The sequence below is a fragment of the Drosophila obscura genome, unplaced genomic scaffold, assembly GCF_018151105.1.
Source record: "Drosophila obscura isolate BZ-5 IFL unplaced genomic scaffold, ASM1815110v1 contig_139, whole genome shotgun sequence".
NCBI lineage: Eukaryota > Metazoa > Arthropoda > Insecta > Diptera > Drosophilidae > Drosophila > Drosophila obscura.
The window spans coordinates 225,148-244,875 of NW_024542723.1; the positions used below are offsets into that span (position 1 = coordinate 225,148).

At 47.8% G+C, this 19,728-nt stretch overlaps 3 protein-coding genes across 3 annotated transcripts; all 3 read right to left on the reverse strand.

The window, feature by feature from the left end:
- Window positions 1-6,325: 6,325 nt before the first annotated feature.
- LOC121405315 lies at window positions 6,326-7,345 on the reverse strand. Its single transcript, XM_041595955.1, has one exon. It carries the CDS (start codon window positions 7,343-7,345, stop codon window positions 6,326-6,328), a length of 1,020 nt encoding a protein of 339 aa, XP_041451889.1.
- Window positions 7,346-10,402: 3,057 nt separating this feature from the next.
- Window positions 10,403-11,422, reverse strand: LOC121405316. The gene has a single exon (XM_041595957.1). The coding sequence runs from the start codon at window positions 11,420-11,422 to the stop codon at window positions 10,403-10,405; it is 1,020 nt and encodes a 339-aa protein (XP_041451891.1).
- A 1,052-nt stretch (window positions 11,423-12,474) lies between these two features.
- LOC121405318 lies at window positions 12,475-14,634 on the reverse strand. Its single transcript, XM_041595965.1, has 2 exons — window positions 14,540-14,634; window positions 12,475-14,011 (listed from the first exon to the last, which is right to left on the reverse strand). Exons 1-2 carry the CDS (start codon window positions 14,632-14,634, stop codon window positions 12,475-12,477), a joined length of 1,632 nt encoding a protein of 543 aa, XP_041451899.1.
- Window positions 14,635-19,728: the final 5,094 nt, after the last annotated feature.

Sequence of the window (19,728 nt, forward strand, 5' to 3'; positions counted from 1 at the left end):
TGTGTGTTTTTTCATTTTGTAATGAAACAAAAAGGTTGAAATTAAGATTGATAGTGTGAACCGTTACTGTTTTTGTTTTCTTAAGGGGGCTTACTGGTTTTCCGGTGTGGTTTGCACCTGTCGGACATTATTATTTTGCCTGTTGGAGTTGGCATTATTACCACTATAGAATCCACCGTTCTGACGGTTGTTTCCTCTATAGTTTGTATTGTTGTTATTACTATTGTTGTAACGTCGAAAATTTCCTCTGAAATTTCCGCGTCCTCGGCTTTGGCTACTTTGGTAACTACCTCGGTAATTACCTTGGTATCCACCTCGGCTTCCGCCTCGGTATGAGTTTCCTCTATATGAGTTATTACTCTGCCGATTATAGTACAGTACGGTATCAGTTTTACCGGTTGCATCTGTGCAACTGTTTACGAACTTGGAGACAGCTTCGTTCATGTTATTGAACTGTCCCGCTTCCATGATAAGTTTAACTTTTTCGATGGAGCAATTCTTTGTCATAGCTTTTACAGCTTGTTGGGTTGAATATTTAGTGGCAAGGGAAAGAGAAATTCCGTCTGCAATATAGGCGCTTTCTAGAGCCTTTGTCAATTGTTGAATTTCTTGAGTATAGACGTTTGCAGTTTTATTTTTCTGTTGGACGTTCAACATTTTAGCGTTTAGTACTTCAACTGACTCGCCTTTTACGTCATTTTTAAGCTTACGAATGACGTCTGCTATTGTTGTTTCTGATTCTATTAAGTTCCTGGCATGTCCTTTAAGTTTTGATTTAAGGACGGATACTGCTAAAACTTCATGAGTTCCTTTAATGGAATCTACTATTTCTAGTGCGTCTAGGAAACTTCTCAGATTTTCGTGTTTACGATCGAAATCTGGTATAAGCCTGGAGGCTGAGCTGAGAAATTCTATATTTGTTTGTGCCATTGTTGTTTCTATTTCCTGGTCAGTTTCTAGGTCAGATTCTAGTATTACTTGTTCTGCTATATGTATTGTATCGGGCAGAAATGATTTATTAAAGCTGGCTAGACTGGTGTAATTGTTTGGTAAGGAAAGTCGCAAGCTATGTATTGTACTGATTTTAAGAAGTTTTTCTTGTAGGTTTGCTAATACTTCTATAATTTGGGTTTCGTGTAAATCTGAAAGTCTTTCTTGGCAATTTTGATTGATAAGTACTATTTTATTATATTGTGCAATAAGTATTTCTGTATGCTTTGTTATAGTTTGTATTGTGATATGCACATTTTTATTTAAACATTTAAAAGATCTATCAAATTCTGCTCTAATTCTTACAATTGCTTTTGTTATCGGTATCCAACCATTGTCCATAGATAATCGGATATTTTGAAATAATTTTATTTAATTAATTTTTTTTTTTTATATATATATATTTGTGTTTATAAAGTGGTTGTTGCGTACTTTTTCTTTAATATCTTATTGTGCATTGCATACAATTTTAGCAAAAGCATTGTGGATAGCAAAATAATTATTATTAGTAATAGTGTCCACAGTGAACCTATGTCTTCTGTGTGATCTACTATTTCAAGTTTGTTGACGACATTTGCCGTCGGATTTTCGATCTTTGATTCTGTTTTACCCATGATTGAATTATTGGGTTTTTCTTTTATCTCAAAAATTATTTTTAAAATTTGATATATTATTATACCAATTATCATTACATTTGTGTCCTACCTAATAGGCGAATGGCTTTACAGGCCAATCTATTTTACCGGTCGACTCAATTGTCGTCGGGTATTACAAAAATTAAATTTATTTATATTGTTTTAATAGTATTTAATATTATTTTGATGGGCGTTCTCTGTAACGCTATCGGTCCGTGGCGCAGCTTGTCGCGCTGGCGGTGCCGGTGCTGTGTCTTCGCACAGGCTAGTTGGATTGGGTGCTGGAGCTGGTCATCTCGCAGGCTGATGGGGTGCCGGCGCTGGTCATCTCTTTCCGTTTCGGCAACACCCATATGCAAGTGTAGTTGCACGTCGGGCTGTAGAGTGGTCCTTGGCAGTCTCCAGGGCACTTCTTTTGTTGTTTTGGTATGGCTCTGGGGGCAGGACGGTGATTAACAAGTTGTCTATTTTGTTTTTGTGTTGTGGCACAGGGTGAGCTTTTACTTTTTAATAGCGACTCGAGGTGTTCGAGTTCGCTCTGTAACTTCACTGCGACTTCCCACTTCGGGGGATTGTCGTTTTTATACAGAAGTTTAACGATATCAGACTTTCTCTTTCTGATCCGTTCTTTTAAACCACTTCTTCTGGGTTTAAGTTTAATTTGGGTGCTCATCCCTGTACTCACTCAGATATTTCTTTGCTGTTTCTGTCCTTATTATTCCAGTTGTGCCAGTTGTTCATCACTGTCCTTGTTGTTCCAGTTGATCCAGTTGTTCATCATTGTATTTATGCAGCAGTAACACCATAGCACGGAACACAATAATGCAATCACACAATTTAACTGTTCCTTTGGCATGGCCACAGCTTTTAATATGAATTGATTAAGTTGTTTTAATCGAGCAGTGTCGAATTTGTCACGGTCGCCATGTTATGTTGAAGCTCAGCGAAGTCATACCGCATCGGTTGGTGGCTTAATTCAGAATGTTTATTGAATATCTTTTTGTTCTTATCCTAGGGTACAATCGTTCTTATGTATAACGGAGAGCGAGAGTTCTCCCATGCATTATATGAAAGAGATACCACCGCATAAGTATTAGTGCGCGTGGTCTCTGCTCTGAGTCTAATGGAAATGCATGATCAGCATTAAGGGGCTTTTGAGAGTGAGACCCATCGCCTATGTGTTAGGGCGTTTGGGTTCTGCCTGAGTTCGGGTAAATGCCTGCTCAGCAGTTTTGGTAGCTGTCCGATCTGCGTTCAAGTCTTAGATCGTTGCTGTGCAAAAGGAATGTGTAACATAAACATAAGTTGTTTATGTCACTGCTCATATGTATATATGTATTTATATATATAACAGAGTGTTACATATGTACATGCATGGGTTCACTACAATGGATTCTAGAACATCACAAGGACTAACACAACAGAAACTAAAGCTAGGAACAGTATAATTATAGGGCGCTGATGTCAAGTTCAGGGTTGGTGTTGGGTCCGGTACAACTAATTGCAAAAATTTTTTGTTAACTTCATTTACGTCCATGTCAACTAGTGAGTTTCTTGCTTTTTTGCCAATTCCTATACTTTTAATCACTTGCCATTTCTGCTTGCTACACAGAGCGTTGTTAAACTTTACCGAGTAGAAGGCGGTCTTAGCAGAGTATATTAGTTTAGTTACGTTTGATCTTAATGATTTGTACATATTAAAGTGGCTTTCAGTCTTATATCTTTTAAATTTTTTAAAAGCCTCATTTCGTTTGATGATACCCAGCTTTATCTCCGGGTTGAACCATGAGTTATCTGTTCGTTTGACTGTCTTTCTCTTAATAGGTACATGTTCACAGTAAAGATAGTCAATGTTTGATTGAAGTTGGGCAAGCTGAGAATTTACAGACAACATATAATGTATTGACGTCCAGTCAAGAATGCTAATGTCAGTGTGTAGTTTTTCAAGGTCAATGCTCTTGAAGTCTCTGTAAAAGGTGTCATAATTATCGTAGTCAGGATTAAAATCGTAGGTCAAGAAAATAAGGTCATGTTTTGAATACCCTGGTGCTGTGAGTTGGTCATATAGTATAATTTTGTCAGTACTGTCGACAAAGAATAGGTCTAGTAGTGTGTTTCTTGTTTTTGTAAAGTGTGTGGGGAGCTGGTGGTTCATTATATTTAAGTCAAGGCTCAACATGCTATCTGCTAATGAGGATTCTCTAAGAATATCACAATTAAAGTCACCTGCTAGGATTACGTCTGTATAAGTCAAGGAAATGTCAGTAATAAGTGATGTCAGGTCTGAGTAGTCAATGTTTCGATTTGGTCGATATATGCAACCAAGAAGCATCTTTCTTCTATTGATTGTGATCGTTAGAAATAAGTATTCTATGGCACTATCTGGTCCTTGCTTACAGAGGATTTTTGCGGATATCTTGTTATTTATGTATATTGCAACGCCCCCGGCATGCCCTACACGATCAGAACGAAATACATTGTATCCTCTACATTCAATTAACGAGTCACTTAAGTCGGGGACAAACCAAGTCTCGGAAACACATATAACATCCACACCAGAGTCGATAAACATATGTCTGAATTCGTCAATTTTTTTTGTCAGGCTTTGTGCATTGATATGGCAGATTTGCAGACCCGATTTTTGCTTCACCAGAATTCTGAGGACCTGAGATGTATTCACATTTGTTAGTTCTAATGAACCGTCCATATCAAGTGTGTTTTAACACAACGAAAAATTTCATTACCAACCAACCAACCAAGTACAGTTAAGGGCCCACTTAAAAATAAAATACAGGAAGGTGGTTAGATGGGTAATACTTATAGCTAACATGAAAAATTTGCCTATGGTTATATTATTGACGAAACGAGCTATTCTCGTCTCCAGCTGCAGGGCTCTCAGTAGCAGCTTGCATCTCCCTCAGATCCTCAATTTTGAGAACTTCCCAGATCTCACTTTCTTGGGTCACTTTGACGTGAACCATACCCCTGCGCGTAAACACGGATTGCAGCTTCCGATGCTTCTTCATTTTCAGAGCTTCTCTAAAAATCTGGTAGTTTTCCGTGGTAAGCTGCTCGTTGACATATACTGGGGCTGGTGAGTTTAGGCCGAGTAACTGCAGAGTTAGGGGCTGCTTGGTTTCCCGCCTGTACATACCGATGTTGCGCAGTTATGCCGCTTTGTCGCGCACCCGTTCCAGCTTGACAATGATGATGGGGTCAACGATGGAGTGGGAAAGATAGATATCCCTAATAGCAGGCGCAGGCGTGTGATTTAGGCTGAGGCACAAGTTGTTGAAGATATGTTTCAGCTTTTCCCCTTCGACGTACGGAACTCAATGGATCCTCAGGTCGCATGCGACATTGGCCTTAGCCTGTGCATCTAGTTTTAACAAAAGCTGGGCTTCCAGATCCTCTACCTTTTTTGTAAGGTTTTGAGTCTCACCCAGCCTACTTTCTAGAAACTGGACTCTCTGTGTGAGATTCTGGATCTCACCAGCCACACTATTAAGCTTGCCTGTTAGCAAACTTAACAGCCGCTCTTCTGCCTCATTCATCTTTGTTGAAATGAGACTGACTTGCTCCTCAAATCGTTGGTTCAAAAGCTGAACCAATTCCGGGCAGGCGTTTCTGATGTACGCGGTCCCTTCAGATTTGTTCCAGTATTTTCACGCAGACGTTTTGAGACAGGCTGCATTGTTTTGATTATGTGCTTTAACAGAGGCGAGGCTATACAGAATGTTGGTGCACTATTGGTGGGCGCCCTCTAGCGCGAGCTTTTGCAATATGCGTGGCAGATCGATCGCTAACAGCTGTGTAATGTCACCTCTAGCGCTGTTGTTTTCGTTGTTTACGTTCGTACTCACGTTTCCCACTCAGTATTAAGTGAAAAATTTCGTTTCCCGCTTTTTCCGTGCCTTCCTTTGCCAAGTTTGAGCTACTTTCGAGTTACTCGATGACCAGTTTTTTAAAAACAATAATAAGCCCACGGGCCAGCCGGTGGTGATCCGATGACAGTGCTCTGATGTTGGTAAGCACCTTATATTTGTATTGACCAGCAGCTGATGTGTTGTTGTTTGCAGGTTTCACCGAAAAAAGCACTTGTTGACGGAGCGTGTAACTTGCACGTCTATTCTGATTGAGTGTTGTTTAAGGGTTGCTTAGGTGACTTAGGTGAAGTCGACGGAGGTGAAGTCGACGGAGCCGAAGAGGAGCCAGCAGGGCGCCGAGACGGAGGTGAAGTCGACGGAGCCGAAGAGGAGCCAGCAGGGCGCCGAGACCCGGGCAGGTGGAGCAGAGTGTGGTGGTTCCGGGAGCACACCTTACATAGGTCTCCACTGCGGCAGTCCTTGCCCGAGTGCTCGTGAGCTAGGCAGTTGGAGCAATACCTATGCAGGAGGACGGCTCGGAGCCTCTTCTCGACGCTCAACCGGATAAACTTCCGGCAGTTCCTCAGTGGGTGAACTGCGGGACACACTCGACACTGGAAGGAAGTCTTTCCTCGTGCCCGTGAGCGATCCGACCTGCGGCTGGATCGGGAACGTGATGAGGTTTGAGGGGCCATAGCTGCCTTCTGGAAAAAACTAGGATGAAGAAAGGAATCACCGGAGCATTAGTAAAGAGCTGGCATGGGTTGGCATACGGATACGGATACGGGTACGGATAACTACGTTGGATTTAAGCAGAAAAAAAAGGACGAAGGCTTATGAATCGGAGCCTCCGCGCGAGTAGGTGGACAGGACATCCGATTCCATAGGCAGCAGAACCACCTTAGTGATCGGTCTCTTGATAAGGCCGCGGGCCGTGAGTAGGTCTACCACACGGACCTTATCATCGGCTCCAGGATACGCGTTCTGCACACGGCCGAGACGCCATTCCTGAGCGCAATTCCTCAAGGCCAAGGGATCCGTTGGATCCTCAGACATAGGAGAGATTGGTCGCGAGTTAAGACATGCCTCAATTTTCGAAAGTAAGGTCGCGAACTCCTCTAATGTGTATTTGGACGTACACATCGACCGTTGGAACAGAGCCTTGAAGCTCTTCACACCTGCTTCCCACAAGCCCCCCATATGTGGGGCTCCGGGAGGGATAAACCGCCACGATAGCCCCTGCTGGCTGTACACCGCAGAAGTCCGAGTGCGAAGTGCCTCGAGAAGATCCACAGCCAGAGAGCGGGACGCGCCGACAAAATTCCTTTCGTTGTCGGATTGAACTTCATGAGGACACCCTCGTCTCGCTACGAAACGAGCGAAGGCGGCTAGGAAGGTGTCGGTGGATAAGTCGGACGTGGCCTCTAAGTGGATGGCCTTCGTGGAAAAGTAGACGAACACGCACACATACCCCTTTGAGATGCGACAGGCGCGACCTGTGAAGCTTTTAACGTCGAAGGGGCCGGCGAATTTAACTCCGGTGTATATGAACGGTCTGGAGAATGTGACTCGTGATGCAGGAAAGTCGCCCATTAGTTGGGTTTGGAGTCGTTTACGATGGAGGACGCAGACCTTACACGAATGAATCACTGCCCTCACTACGTGACGTAGTCGAGGGATCCAGTATGTTGCCCGTATAAGGCGAATGACCAGCTGGTTCCCACCATGTAGCGATATATGATGGGTGAATCGAACCAGCAGGCGAATCAGGAGACATGCGGGTGGCAACAGGATTGGATGCCGTTCGTTGTAGGACATGGACGCCGAGGCTTGGACTCGGCCACATGCCCGCATGACTCCGTTCTGGTCAAGGAACGGATTAAGATTCAGAAGAGAACTCGTAGTAGGGAGTGGCTGTTTAGCAGGCACCGATGCTCCCCAGCATAATGGAAGCGTTGGGTTGTCAGTGTGACCGCCTGGAGAGCGGCAGCGACCTCATTTCCGTTCAGCTCCTTGAAGACATGGGTCGTCTGCCCTTTAACTCGCTGAGTGAACCGCCGAACGTAGGCGATCACGCGCAGAGCGCGCCCGAGGTCGGAGAAACGGCTGAGGATGTCGGAGGCGCTGCTGGTGGCATGGTGCACCTTGACGACTCGCTTCTCCAGGTCAGTCTCAAGGACTGAGTCCCGCGGACATGGTCACTCCGATTTTGGACTACGCAACCAAGCAGGGCCATGACACCACATATCACTTCCAACCAGGTCAGAGGGTCCTAGCCCTCGACTGGCCAGGTCGGCCGGATTGTCCTCGGATCGGACGTGGCTCCATCGCTCGCTGGGCCACCATCGAGTGATTTTGGCTACTCGATTGCCCACGAAAGTGGTCCAATCGCATGCAGGTCGGTTCAGCCAGGCCAACACAATCGTGGAATCGGTCCAGAAGTATACTTGGCTGGTGTCCAGTGGCAGTTGTGGAAGGATGGCCTCGGAAAGCTCTGTCCGAAGGACGGCTCCGCACAGTTCGAGTCGAGGCAAGGAAACCGTTTTCACGGGGGCCACGCGGGTTTTAGCTGTGAGAAGGGCACAGACAATGCCCTGCGGTCGCTCAACTCGGATGTAAATCGCTGCCCCATAGGCACGTTGAGACGCGTCGCAGAAGCCATGTATCTGCACCTTGTCCATTGGGACAAACGTGCAACCACCGCGGAATGCGGATATCCTGGATGGCCGGAAAACTCTTCAGGAACGTCTCCAGGTGTGAGATAGATCGCTAGGGAGGATGTCATCCCACCCTTACTCTCTTAGCTAAATTTCTTGTATGAACATTTTGGCTTGGATGACAAAGGGGGCAAGCCATCCCGCTGGATCGAGCAGCTGCGCAATCTGCGATAGCACATTGCGCTTCGTTCAGGACTCCCGCTGAAGTACTTCGGGAGGAGCAAAGAAGAATTCATCGGCACTGGCTTGCCATCGGATCCCCAATGTCTTAGCGATGCTACTTTCGTCAAGCTCTAGGAAGTCAGCTCGAAGTAGGTGGTCGACCGGAATGTCGCGCAGTACGCCCTTGTGGTTCGCTGTCCACTTTCGGAGTGGAAACCCTGCGGAATCGAGCGCTTTGCGTAATTCTGAAATGGCGGAGATTGCCTGTGACTGAGTGTGAGCACCAGCCAGCACGTCGTCCACGTACATGTGGACTCCGAAGGTGACAGTGGCAAGCTCGTAGTCACACACGTCCCCTTACGGTCGCGAAAGAGTATTCGCTGATAGGGCGTGTGTTGGGAAGACAATTGGATCTGGCGGTACATCTTGCTGATGTCGGCATTGAAGACATAGCGGAAGACTCGCCACTTCAGGATTTGCATAGTCAAGTCAGACTGAAGGACTGGCCCCGAATGCAATGTGTCGTGGAGGCTTTTCCCGTTGGAAGACGGGCTGGAGGCGTTGAAGACCACGCGCAGTTTGGTTGTGGTGCTGTCGGGTTTAAACACGGCGTGATGTGGAAGGTAGTAATGGCCGGAGTCATGACTGGGTGTAACCGCTGTCATGTGGCCTAGCTCTAAATATTCCTGGATAACGGCGTCGTACTGCTCTTTGAGCGGCAAATTCCGCTGCAGACGCTGCTCGTTTTTAAGGAACTGGGCCTGTGCCGCGCACCTGGAGTGTCCTAGATCGACATTTTCTGGACACTTGAAAGGGAGAGTAACAATATACCTCCCATCGGGGGCTCGTTTAGTGGTCTTGCGGAAGTTTTCCTCGCACACAGAATCTGACTCACTCGTCGGCTTCCCCGGAAGGTCCTCCACCTCCCAGAATTTGGTGAGAAGCTTCTCGAGTCGGACGTTCGAATCTAACGAGAGCTTCGTGGTGAAGGCGGAAACCGTCCGAGTCGAGTCAGCTGATACCGGACCGGATAGGACCCATCCGAAGATGGTCTCTTGTCCTAGCAGCGAGCCGCAAATGTCAGACCGGAAGCCGCTCAACAGGATAGAAGGGAGGATGTCAGCGCCTAAAAGCACATCAATCTGCGAGCTTCGGTGAAAGGAGGGGTCTGCCAGCGGGAGATTTGGAAGCTTGTCCAAGAAGTGCTGCGGTATCGGATATGAGGGAAGGTTACCTGCTAATTGAGGCAGAACATATGCCATGGTCTCGATTTTGAGGCCAGGCCTGGAGGCGGCCCCGATCATGAAGTGACAGCGCCTTTGCGCCTTAGCCGCCACGGTTTGGTTTAAGCCTGCGACTTGAGCCTGTATGGCTTCGAACGGTGGCTTAATAATGTTAAAAAGACGTTCAGTGATGAACGTCGCTTCGGAGCCTGAGTCAATCAGTGCACGGGCACGGAAATTGGTCCCCAGGTGACAAATATTAATGAGTGCCGTGCCCAGAAGAACGGTACTTGTGCTGGAGGCGAAATAGCTCTGTACGTTGGGCTGAGGTCCGGATGAGCTGGGGGTTTGGGCGGAAGTCGAAGCCGCTACGTTGGATGAAGGAGCGGCACGATGCAGAAGCGTGTGATGCCTGGCCCCACAAGTGGAACAATTGTGGCTCCACTGCGGCAGTCCTTGCCCGAGTGCTCGTGAGCTAGGCAGTTGGAGCAATACCTATGCAGGAGGACGGCTCGGAGCCTCTTCTCGACGCTCAACCGGATAAACTTCCGGCAGTTCCTCAGTGGGTGAACTGCGGGACACACTCGACACTGGAAGGAAGTCTTTCCTCGTGCCCGTGAGCGATCCGACCTGCGGCTGGATCGGGAACGTGATGAGGTTTGAGGGGCCATAGCTGCCTTCTGGAAAAAACTAGGATGAAGAAAGGAATCACCGGAGCATTAGTAAAGAGCTGGCATGGGTTGGCATACGGATACGGATACGGGTACGGATAACTACGTTGGATTTAAGCAGAAAAAAAGGACGAAGGCTTATGAATCGGAGCCTCCGCGCGAGTAGGTGGACAGGACATCCGATTCCATAGGCAGCAGAACCACCTTAGTGATCGGTCTCTTGATAAGGCCGCGGGCCGTGAGTAGGTCTACCACACGGACCTTATCATCGGCTCCAGGATACGCGTTCTGCACACGGCCGAGACGCCATTCCTGAGCGCAATTCCTCAAGGCCAAGGGATCCGTTGGATCCTCAGACATAGGAGAGATTGGTCGCGAGTTAAGACATGCCTCAATTTTCGAAAGTAAGGTCGCGAACTCCTCTAATGTGTATTTGGACGTACACATCGACCGTTGGAACAGAGCCTTGAAGCTCTTCACACCTGCTTCCCACAAGCCCCCCATATGTGGGGCTCCGGGAGGGATAAACCGCCACGATAGCCCCTGCTGGCTGTACACCGCAGAAGTCCGAGTGCGAAGTGCCTCGAGAAGATCCACAGCCAGAGAGCGGGACGCGCCGACAAAATTCCTTTCGTTGTCGGATTGAACTTCATGAGGACACCCTCGTCTCGCTACGAAACGAGCGAAGGCGGCTAGGAAGGTGTCGGTGGATAAGTCGGACGTGGCCTCTAAGTGGATGGCCTTCGTGGAAAAGTAGACGAACACGCACACATACCCCTTTGAGATGCGACAGGCGCGACCTGTGAAGCTTTTAACGTCGAAGGGGCCGGCGAATTTAACTCCGGTGTATATGAACGGTCTGGAGAATGTGACTCGTGATGCAGGAAGGTCGCCCATTAGTTGGGTTTGGAGTCGTTTACGATGGAGGACGCAGACCTTACACGAATGAATCACTGCCCTCACTACGTGACGTAGTCGAGGGATCCAGTATGTTGCCCGTATAAGGCGAATGACCAGCTGGTTCCCACCATGTAGCGATATATGATGGGTGAATCGAACCAGCAGGCGAATCAGGAGACATGCGGGTGGCAACAGGATTGGATGCCGTTCGTTGTAGGACATGGACGCCGAGGCTTGGACTCGGCCACATGCCCGCATGACTCCGTTCTGGTCAAGGAACGGATTAAGATTCAGAAGAGAACTCGTAGTAGGGAGTGGCTGTTTAGCAGGCACCGATGCTCCCCAGCATAATGGAAGCGTTGGGTTGTCAGTGTGACCGCCTGGAGAGCGGCAGCGACCTCATTTCCGTTCAGCTCCTTGAAGACATGGGTCGTCTGCCCTTTAACTCGCTGAGTGAACCGCCGAACGTAGGCGATCACGCGCAGAGCGCGCCCGAGGTCGGAGAAACGGCTGAGGATGTCGGAGGCGCTGCTGGTGGCATGGTGCACCTTGACGACTCGCTTCTCCAGGTCAGTCTCAAGGACTGAGTCCCGCGGACATGGTCACTCCGATTTTGGACTACGCAACCAAGCAGGGCCATGACACCACATATCACTTCCAACCAGGTCAGAGGGTCCTAGCCCTCGACTGGCCAGGTCGGCCGGATTGTCCTCGGATCGGACGTGGCTCCATCGCTCGCTGGGCCACCATCGAGTGATTTTGGCTACTCGATTGCCCACGAAAGTGGTCCAATCGCATGCAGGTCGGTTCAGCCAGGCCAACACAATCGTGGAATCGGTCCAGAAGTATACTTGGCTGGTGTCCAGTGGCAGTTGTGGAAGGATGGCCTCGGAAAGCTCTGTCCGAAGGACGGCTCCGCACAGTTCGAGTCGAGGCAAGGAAACCGTTTTCACGGGGGCCACGCGGGTTTTAGCTGTGAGAAGGGCACAGACAATGCCCTGCGGTCGCTCAACTCGGATGTAAATCGCTGCCCCATAGGCACGTTGAGACGCGTCGCAGAAGCCATGTATCTGCACCTTGTCCATTGGACAAACGTGCAACCACCGCGGAATGCGGATATCCTGGATGGCCGGAAAACTCTTCAGGAACGTCTCCCAGGTGTGAGATAGATCGCTAGGGAGGATGTCATCCCACCCTTACTCTCTTAGCTAAATTTCTTGTATGAACATTTTGGCTTGGATGACAAAGGGGGCAAGCCATCCCGCTGGATCGAGCAGCTGCGCAATCTGCGATAGCACATTGCGCTTCGTTCAGGACTCCCGCTGAAGTACTTCGGGAGGAGCAAAGAAGAATTCATCGGCACTGGCTTGCCATCGGATCCCCAATGTCTTAGCGATGCTACTTTCGTCAAGCTCTAGGAAGTCAGCTCGAAGTAGGTGGTCGACCGGAATGTCGCGCAGTACGCCCTTGTGGTTCGCTGTCCACTTTCGGAGTGGAAACCCTGCGGAATCGAGCGCTTTGCGTAATTCTGAAATGGCGGAGATTGCCTGTGACTGAGTGTGAGCACCAGCCAGCACGTCGTCCACGTACATGTGGACTCCGAAGGTGACAGTGGCAAGCTCGTAGTCACACACGTCCCCCTTACGGTCGCGAAAGAGTATTCGCTGATAGGGCGTGTGTTGGGAAGACAATTGGATCTGGCGGTACATCTTGCTGATGTCGGCATTGAAGACATAGCGGAAGACTCGCCACTTCAGGATTTGCATAGTCAAGTCAGACTGAAGGACTGGCCCCGAATGCAATGTGTCGTGGAGGCTTTTCCCGTTGGAAGACGGGCTGGAGGCGTTGAAGACCACGCGCAGTTTGGTTGTGGTGCTGTCGGGTTTAAACACGGCGTGATGTGGAAGGTAGTAATGGCCGGAGTCATGACTGGGTGTAACCGCTGTCATGTGGCCTAGCTCTAAATATTCCTGGATAACGGCGTCGTACTGCTCTTTGAGCGGCAAATTCCGCTGCAGACGCTGCTCGTTTTTAAGGAACTGGGCCTGTGCCGCGCACCTGGAGTGTCCTAGATCGACATTTTCTGGACACTTGAAAGGGAGAGTAACAATATACCTCCCATCGGGGGCTCGTTTAGTGGTCTTGCGGAAGTTTTCCTCGCACACAGAATCTGACTCACTCGTCGGCTTCCCCGGAAGGTCCTCCACCTCCCAGAATTTGGTGAGAAGCTTCTCGAGTCGGACGTTCGAATCTAACGAGAGCTTCGTGGTGAAGGCGGAAACCGTCCGAGTCGAGTCAGCTGATACCGGACCGGATAGGACCCATCCGAAGATGGTCTCTTGTCCTAGCAGCGAGCCGCAAATGTCAGACCGGAAGCCGCTCAACAGGATAGAAGGGAGGATGTCAGCGCCTAAAAGCACATCAATCTGCGAGCTTCGGTGAAAGGAGGGGTCTGCCAGCGGGAGATTTGGAAGCTTGTCCAAGAAGTGCTGCGGTATCGGATATGAGGGAAGGTTACCTGCTAATTGAGGCAGAACATATGCCATGGTCTCGATTTTGAGGCCAGGCCTGGAGGCGGCCCCGATCATGAAGTGACAGCGCCTTTGCGCCTTAGCCGCCACGGTTTGGTTTAAGCCTGCGACTTGAGCCTGTATGGCTTCGAACGGTGGCTTAATAATGTTAAAAAGACGTTCAGTGATGAACGTCGCCTCGGAGCCTGAGTCAATCAGTGCACGGGCACGGAAATTGGTCCCCAGGTGACAAATATTAATGAGTGCCGTGCCCAGAAGAACGGTACTTGTGCTGGAGGCGAAATAGCTCTGTACGTTGGGCTGAGGTCCGGATGAGCTGGGGGTTTGGGCGGAAGTCGAAGCCGCTACGTTGGATGAAGGAGCGGCACGATGCAGAAGCGTGTGATGCCTGGCCCCACAAGTGGAACAATTGTGGCTGCTGGAGCAGTCGCGAAGCAGATGACCTCTTGCGAAGCAATTTAAGCACAGCTGCTTTTTCTTAATGCAGCTGGAACGTGCATCAACGGACATGTTGAGAAAGCGGGGACAAACTCAAATCGGGTGATTCTCTTTGGAACAGAGGTCACACGTTCGCTTCTTCGGACTCACTTGGGTATTGAACGAGTGAACCTTGTTTGGCGTCGGACTGCCTTGCGAACGGAATGGATTGGAGTGGTTGCGAGAGGTGGGTGGATTTTGGACGCCCTTGGAGGGAGGCGGATTCGTAGCCCCTCGGGAGTTGGAAGGGTCGCTCTCAATAGCCTCGAGAGTCAGATAGCGCTGAGTGAGGAAGGAGTCGATTTCTGTCCAAGGCGGCACCTCTTTTTTGTCCGTTACGGACGCTTCCCACAACGCCCGGCTCAACTTCGGCAATTTGGAAGCGCAAATGGTGACAAGCAGACTATCCCAGTTGTCCGTGCAGACGTTGGAGACCGCTAGCGCATTTAGAGCTCCTTGCATCGTACTTTGAAGATCCTTCAAGATCCGTCACCAGAAGCCGATTATTTTCGTATCGGCTGCGGAGAGCCAACCATGCGGATTCGAAACCGTCATTAGTGAGGGGTGATTTCTCTACGATGGCCTTCGGATCGCCCCGGGTCTTCTCGGTGAGGTAATACAGCCTCTCTACCGGAGACAATCTAGGATTGTTGATCACGACCGCAGTGAACAAATCCCTTAATGTGGGCCAGCGGACGTAGTCCCCGGAGAATGCCTCAATGTTGACGGGAGGCAGTCGACAGCCGCCCTGTTGGACTGGCTGTGAAGGAGGAAGGACTGTGGATGTAGCCAGTTGGGCATTGAGGTCACTGAGACACTGCTCAAACACCCCATAGCATTCGCCGTATGTGTCACGGATGTCCGCTTGGATTTCTGGCTCCTCGTCTGTCATCGCCGCGGAGCAGGCCTTATATTCGGCCTCGACGTCCGTCCACATGCTGAGGATTTGGCCTCGACGGACATCGGACAAAGATGCGGATGGGGCGGCGGTGATGCGCTCTGCCAGGTGCATCAATCGGCCAATAGCGGCGACCAATTTGGTCCGAGCGACTGAGGTGGCGGATTGAGCCATTGTGATGCAAGTTAGATAAAAACTTCCCCATTCAATTCAAAACCATTCTTACAGAATTATGCACCAAATACTGTGATATATTCGGAACAGAAACCGAATTGGTATCAACTAATAATTTTTATAAACAAACGAGAAGGAACGTGTGAGTCGCTTCAGGGGACGCGACTCTACTTATACCCGTACTCAGTCAGTATATACATTTTTGAGCTTATGATTATTTAGAATTTTAGAATGAAAAAAAAAAATTTACATTTTACTGCTACATCTGGTATCTACATCTACAATGTATATTCTACATCTAACATGTAGATTCTACATGTACCATTTAGATTCAACATCATCTCCGCTAGGGGTTGCTCGCGTACTGAACGTGGCAGAGTGTGCGAGCGAGAAAGAGAATCAGTAGCGTCAGCAGCGCTGGAGAAGGAGAGGAAACCAACAGAAAATTAATTTCTTCATTCTGGCTATAATTATGATCCGATCTGATTCAGATTCGGTAATCTGGTATGTATGGTCATTCTCTACGATACTGCGTTTTCAGTTTTATCGTATCTTTAAAATTGTGCCTGCCACAGATTTTCGTCCTTTGTGGGGGCGGGGCGAAATTTTGAAATACACTTATAGCAGTGTGATATCGCATGAATCTGGAAACCAAATTTGGTTACCCTAACTCTTATAGTCTCTGAGATGCAGGCGCTCAACAAGACGGACGGACGGACGGACAGACAGACATGGCTATATCGACTCGGCTATTGATGCTGATCAAGAATATATATACTTTATGGGGTCGGAAACGTTTCCTTCTCTGCGTTACACACATCCACTTTTACCACAAATCTAATATACCCCTTAACTCTTTTTTGAGTACGGGTATAACAAAACAAAATAATATTTTTTTATACATAAACATACATTTTAGTTTACAAAATTCAAATATTGTTTTAAAAAACTTCATAAATTACGTTTGTTTGGTTACGCAGCCAAATAGTGGCCAAATGCATAGATTATAGCCAGTGGTGCAGCAGTAGAGTAAATCCTTATTATTGTTCGTTGTTTGCACTGCCCACTGTACTAAATTGTCATTTACCTACAAACTCATGCACGCATTCATGCTCCCTCACGGCAGCAGCCTATGCAGCCGTTCTCTTTCGCCTCTTCATCCCACACCTTTCTTTCTATCGCCTTTCGCTATCACTCTCTCGATCTGTCGCTCTCTCGCTCGCATTAGGGCACAGGCAATTCGGCCCGCCTGCCCTTTGAATTAGTCTTTATCTTGCAATAACTGCGCATCGTCTTGGAATCGAGCTATTCAATCCGACACCGTCTTGAACCGACCCCCGCGTCTTCAATCTGACCCCGTCTTGAATCCAGCTAACTATCCTTTCGACTCTGTATCGCTTATTTACTTCACCACAATAAACTGTGAATATATATATTGAACAATCATCGCCTTTTTAATAATATCGCAATACAACGCTACTGAAGAAGCTCAGTAGCTCAACATTTGGTGACCCCGACGTGATATAAACAATTAAATCACAAAAACAATAAAACTTGTCGTTCGTTAAATTCGCATTGAACCACGGTTTTTTCGGTATTCGGCTGTGCACAAGCAACAAAAACGGTGCTCGCGTCGTCTGCTTTGCGATCTGCTTGCGGTTCTTGCTGCATTTACTGCAAGCGTTCGTTCTTCTTTGCGGTCATCTTCCCGCTAGGAACGTTTTCTAGCGCCTGCGCCGAAATGGGTGCGAGGAACGACGGTGCAGTGACCGCTGCTGGAAACAGTCTGGCTTTCCTAAAGCGGAAAGCACCAGCGTTATTTGAACGGATGAAGCAGCTAAAAGTTGTCTTGGAGAACGCTTCCCTATTCGACCACTTCATGCTCGTTGGCAGGCTGAAGCAAATCGAGGAGCTGCACGGCACTTTTAAAACCGTGCACAGTGAACTCGAGGAGCTAGACTTCGACGAGATTGGGAGTAAACTCGCCGATGACTTTGAGGAGCTGTTTGTGACGCTCAATGGGATCATTCTCGGAGAGATCACTAAGCGGTCCACTTCCGTAACTCCGCATCCTGCGTATGGTCACGGAATCACACCGGCCCCATTTCAAGTGGATTCGTGCGCGATTTTGGAGCCAATCGGACTGACCGACAGAAACCAATACCAATCGAAGCATCCGTTTCTTGTGCCGGCTCTTCATGGTGGAGCAGGAGACGAGGCATCCTATTCAAAGTTAGAAGGCGGCCTCGATTGCATCAACACAGGTGGACTTGCGTCGGATGTGGTTCCTGCTCAGCCTACGACCTCGTTTACGGACCTTCAGGCCTTGTGGGTTCTCTGCAAACGCTTCGTTCCGGCCGATGTTCATCCGAACGAACCCACGCTCTCTGCTGGCGGACGTAATTCTGGGCATCGCGCTGGACCTCAAGCTGTGCTGGGCCAAAGACCATCCCGACATTGGCCTATTGGGGGAGGGCAGAAATTGCTAATCCCTCAGTCATTTCAGGAAATCATGCTGATCTGGACACATCACTTCCAGTGCTTGGTTTGAATGCGATATTCTTTTTCGCCTCTTCTTATTCTGTCGCTGAGCATCACATGACATGGCTCAACTTCAACCGATTAGATGTCGGACAACGCGTTGCTTTCTTGCAGCGAATCTAAAGGTATCGACGGAAGGAAGAACGGCCCCATCAACAACAAGCTTTGTCTGCTGAACCCTGTATGCTGTTGAAGGAAGTTTGTTAAAGACCCGTGATCTTCAACGGGGGGAGTATGTTTGGTTACGCAGCCAAATAGTGGCCAAATGCATAGATTATAGCCAGTGGTGCAGCAGTAGAGTAAATCCTTATTATTGTTCGTTGTTTGCACTGCCCACTGTACTAAATTGTCATTTACCTACAAACTCATGCACGCATTCATGCTCCCTCACGGCAGCAGCCTATGCAGCCGTTCTCTTTCGCCTCTTCATCCCACACCTTTCTTTCTATCGCCTTTCGCTATCACTCTCTCGATCTGTCGCTCTCTCGCTCGCATTAGGGCACAGGCAATTCGGCCCGCCTGCCCTTTGAATTAATCTTGATCTTGCAATCACTGCGCATCGTCTTGGAATCGAGCTATTCAATCCGACACCGTCTTGAACCGACCCCCGCGTCTTCAATCTGACCCCGTCTTGAATCCAGCTAACTATCCTTTCGACTCTGTATCGCTTATTTACTTCACCACAATAAACTGTGAATATATATATTGAACAATCATCGCCTTTTTAATAATATCGCAATACAACGCTACTGAAGAAGCTCAGTAGCTCAACAACGTTATTTTTTAAAAAAAGGGAGGTGTAGTGAACCCATGCATGTACATATGTAAAACTCTGTTATATATATAAATACATATATAAGCGTGTACATATGAGCAGTGACATAAACAACTTATGTTTATGTTACGCATTCCTTTTGCACATCAACGATCTACGACTTGAACGCAGATCGGTCAGCTACCAAAACTGCTGAGCAGGCATTTACCCGAACTCAGGCAGAACCCAAACGCCCTAACACTGAGGCGATGGGTCTCCCTCTCAAAAGCCCCTTAATGCTGATCATGCATTTCCATTAGACTCAGGCAGAGACCACGCGCACTAATACTTATGCGGTGGTACTCTTTTCATATAATGCGGGGGAGAACTCTCGCTTTCCGTTATACATAAGATCGATTGTACCCTAGGATAAGAACCAAAAGATATTCAATAAACATTCTCAATCAATCAACCAAATGAAGCAGTCGTGCTTGCTCTGTGTACTTCTAATATAACAATGGAAATCTAACATAACAACATACAACACTCTCACTTCTACTCAAAATATACTATCAGGGGGGCCACAGAAATCATTTCCGCTGGAAAATCACCTCAATTCCATTCCGCGGTACCACACACCGATTTTTCAGCGGAATCAAAATCAATCACAATTTATCCAGCGATTTGATTAAATACACCCATAAAATATACTTAAAACGATTCGAATCTTACTTTCCCAAAAAGGTTATACAATTGGTGATTAAGCCTCATCTAAATAATTTAACATTATACATGTTAATTTAATAACATAAGCATTTTAGTAAATCACTATCCAATCCGCTGACTGAATTTTCACTTAACGATTCCGCACTCAATACGCTGCAGTCCGAGGTGATCACCTAGGGCGATTCGGACTTTCGAAGTTAATACAGTAAAGCCACCTTTTTTAAGTCAAATTCGGAGCAAGATATTTAATATTAATTATATTGAAAGCATTCTGTTGTTCTTTAATTAAGCGTTACAAAAAATAGCTCATTGCAGTAAAACTTCCTTTACGTCAAACGTGTGCATACTTTTTGTGCAAATTGTGAAAAAATTTGTAGTCATTTGTAGTTCTACCAGGTGGCATCGTTCCAAATGCCAAAACACAACTAACAAGTTATTTCTACACATTATTGCCATTGCATTT